A 3,105-nucleotide genomic window follows, 5' to 3' on the forward strand; every position below is an offset into this window, starting at 1 on the left:
CTCAACTACTAATGTACAGTTTTAGCCCACTAACTATCTCACTATTGGCAATGGTACTACTGTACTTTCAATAAAGCAATCGTACTATCAAATTCACAAACACTCTGTCTGAATACATTGCTCTTCTTAATGGGTTCAGTTGACTACTTAATCTGCAATTTCCTATGACCTGTATCCCAAACACACACCATGTCAAAATGTACGTGGGCAACTGTGCACTCAATGGGTATGGACTAGTAAACTTTATTTATATAGCACCCTACATACAAGAAATGCAGCACAGCGGTCTTTACAATAAGGGCAGTATAAGTACTGAGTGCTTCACATGAAAGTAGACAGAATGGGCATAAAGATAAGATGTTAAAAGAGTTGCAGCAGCGTGAAGAGTAAAAATATAAAGTTTCCGACCTGTATCAGAAAGTCAGAGTGAGGTTAAGTCTAAAGTGAATGGATTCGTTTTTAGCTTTCTGTTAAATATTTAGCGAGCAGCTTCTCTGAGATCTATAGGTAGTGTGTTCCATATCCATATAACAAGGGAGTTAGTGATGTAGCTCGGTCCCAGCCCATGTAGGGCTTTGTATACAAGGAGGAGGAGCTTAAAATCAACTCTAAATGTAACAGGAAGTCAGACTGTAGCCTGTTAATAATTACAGCAGATCGTTGTTGTTCCAAAAGCCTCATTTCAATCATTCCTCTCTGTCCTGCTTTGTGTGTGTGTTTTAATACAAGCTCAGAGTCTTGTTTTATTGTTTCATATTTATTAAAGTATCACACAATAAAAAGGCTTTTGCTACAAATCCAAGATGAAAAACATTATAAAATATTAACTGCTGAGACTCACAACTGATAGTTATCTCTGATAGCGACCATAAACAGAATCACATTTTTCAAAGCCAGAAGAAGACTGAGAAACATTAAAGTTTTTAAATTTAAAAGGACTCAGCAAGTGCTTATAAAACATTTAAATTTGACTTTAACAAACACATTTTTATATTTCTCAAACTTAAGTAAAACTCTACATATAAAACATTTTTAACTGCAAACATACAAAAAAATACAACTGTCAAACATGCATTTTAACTAATAATAATCTGTCATAATGAGCTGTGAGTGATGCAACAACACAGACAAATGATATGTAAATATAATGTACTGTACACACAGCATGCAACCAAACATATGGACACACACAGCCATTACATAATGTAGAACATATGTAGTGAAACTTTGACATCGTGTTACAGCAGCAGGTAAATGTGTTGAAGGCCACGATGTCCTCTGTGCAGTGATCGCTCAGCCATACGACCCTGTAAAAGGCAAGATGATATATTCATTTGTAACCAGACCGAGACCACCTCTTCAAGAAGGTCTCGGTCTGGTTGTTTTGGTGCACACCTGAGTGTGATTGCTGTGTTCACACCTGCCCAAATGAACCGCACTGAGGGGGCAAAGGAACTTGAGTTTGAGTGAAATGAACCAAACAGGGCAGGTGTGGACGCAGCCTTAAGCTCACTCATTATCATATCAGTCTCATGATCTTGTGCAGTTGGCCAGGTTTTTTTAGTTTGCCTAGTTGCCAGTCTTTGTGCCAAGCTACCAGCTGCTTATTCTGACTGTACACATATGAGAGTGTTATCGACCTTCTCATCCAACTTTCAGCATGAAAGCAAATACACACATTCGCCAAAATGTTGAGCTGTTGCTTTGAATATTTCATTAAAGTAACAAAGCCACAAAAACAAATCTCCACTATTTAGAAAACCCAACAGGGAATACCTTTGTCTTTCTTCTTCTTCTCTTCCTTGTGAAATGTCTGCCCATCTGTCTGAATCCAGCGGAGTTTAAAGTCTGATAATCCACGTTTCTCCAGTTTAGCGTGCAGCTGTAAGGTTCGAGACATAAAAGTAAAAACTGTGAATATCACATCATCACAACCTCCTTTCTTACCTTCCTGTGATTTTTTTTTCATTGAACAAGAGCACAAACACTGAGTGAGAGCTGGTGTCTTTTTAATGTCTTTCCAAAACCAGGAACATATGAGCAAACTTGACAAATTTAAACTGTGTTTATATGTGTGGAAGGGACGATGACAGGAGGTCTAACACTTGGACCCAGGTGAGGAGCAGAGTCTAAGGGGCAGTTCATCGCCCAGGCTTTTAATATAAGGTTTAGGGTTGTTAAAGGAGGACTGAGTGGCAGCCATTACCGTTCAGGTGTGAATCCCTGACACTCCAACAACCCGAGCCGAACTCATTACCAGGGATAGTGTTATAATTTAGCAGATTTGAACAGTACCTGCTCCAACATCTGCTGCTGAACAGCCGGGTCATTCAGGTCCGCCTCAGACCGGAACTTTAACTTCAGCGTTGTTTTGTGCTGAGTAGGTAGATAAGACACCGTTTGACAGATGAAATGATTCCTTGCCTCACAGCGGGCGTTAAACCATGTCCCTGTGGTTGTGTTGACGACGACACATGTTCTCATAGTCCCCCCACTGTTGACGGGCTGCTTCTTGTGCCAGTTACTGAAGGTCCTGGGCGTCTCGTCAGACCAGTTAACCCAGGACGTCCTGTAGAGACCAATCCAGCTTCTGTCTGGCAGCAGTGAGGTGATTTCGTTATTCTCAGACCTGTTCCTCACACTGACGAGGTCTGTGTAGCTGGACCTACAGTGTGTCCTAGCCTCCATCCAAGTCATCTGAGTTTCCACTAAAATGTACCTGGAAGGACCTTTTTCTGAAAGAAAGCAGAAATGACAACAGGTTGGGCTGTGCACGGGCATTTTGCCCCACAGAATGACACTAGATACTAAAGCCCCGTTTCACACACACACACACACACACACACACACACACACACACACACACACACACACAAAGAAGCAGCAAACGTTTCAGTCCTGCACTTTCACCAGGGAGCACCTATGGAAGTCCAGGACTGAAACGTTTTCTTTTGTGCACGGATGTCTGAAATAAATTTACTTTTTTTTTTGCATTGAATCTATGGGGTGCCGTTTGTAAAGTGTCTCACGCTGAAAATAACATCAACATTTTGCCACATTTAGCTTCAAACAATGTTTAAAAAAGTATTGTGAATTTTTTAACGT

General features: G+C 40.6%; 1 protein-coding gene and 1 long non-coding RNA gene across 2 annotated transcripts in view; both read right to left on the reverse strand.

Moving 5' to 3' along the window:
* LOC126384511 (uncharacterized) overlaps positions 1 to 3,105 on the reverse strand; it is a 490,327-nt gene that overhangs the window by 18,709 nt on the left and 468,513 nt on the right. The gene's annotated exons all lie outside the window — the stretch shown is intronic.
* LOC126384473 (macrophage mannose receptor 1-like) lies at positions 1,064 to 2,701 on the reverse strand. Its single transcript, XM_050035589.1, has 3 exons — positions 2,296 to 2,701; positions 1,777 to 1,882; positions 1,064 to 1,307 (listed from the first exon to the last, which is right to left on the reverse strand). Exons 1-3 carry the CDS (start codon positions 2,695 to 2,697, stop codon positions 1,294 to 1,296), a joined length of 522 nt encoding a protein of 173 aa, XP_049891546.1. The 5' UTR covers positions 2,698 to 2,701; the 3' UTR covers positions 1,064 to 1,293.

Source organism: Epinephelus moara, chromosome 22 (genome assembly GCF_006386435.1).
Source record: "Epinephelus moara isolate mb chromosome 22, YSFRI_EMoa_1.0, whole genome shotgun sequence".
Classification (NCBI taxonomy): Eukaryota; Metazoa; Chordata; class Actinopteri; order Perciformes; family Serranidae; genus Epinephelus; species Epinephelus moara.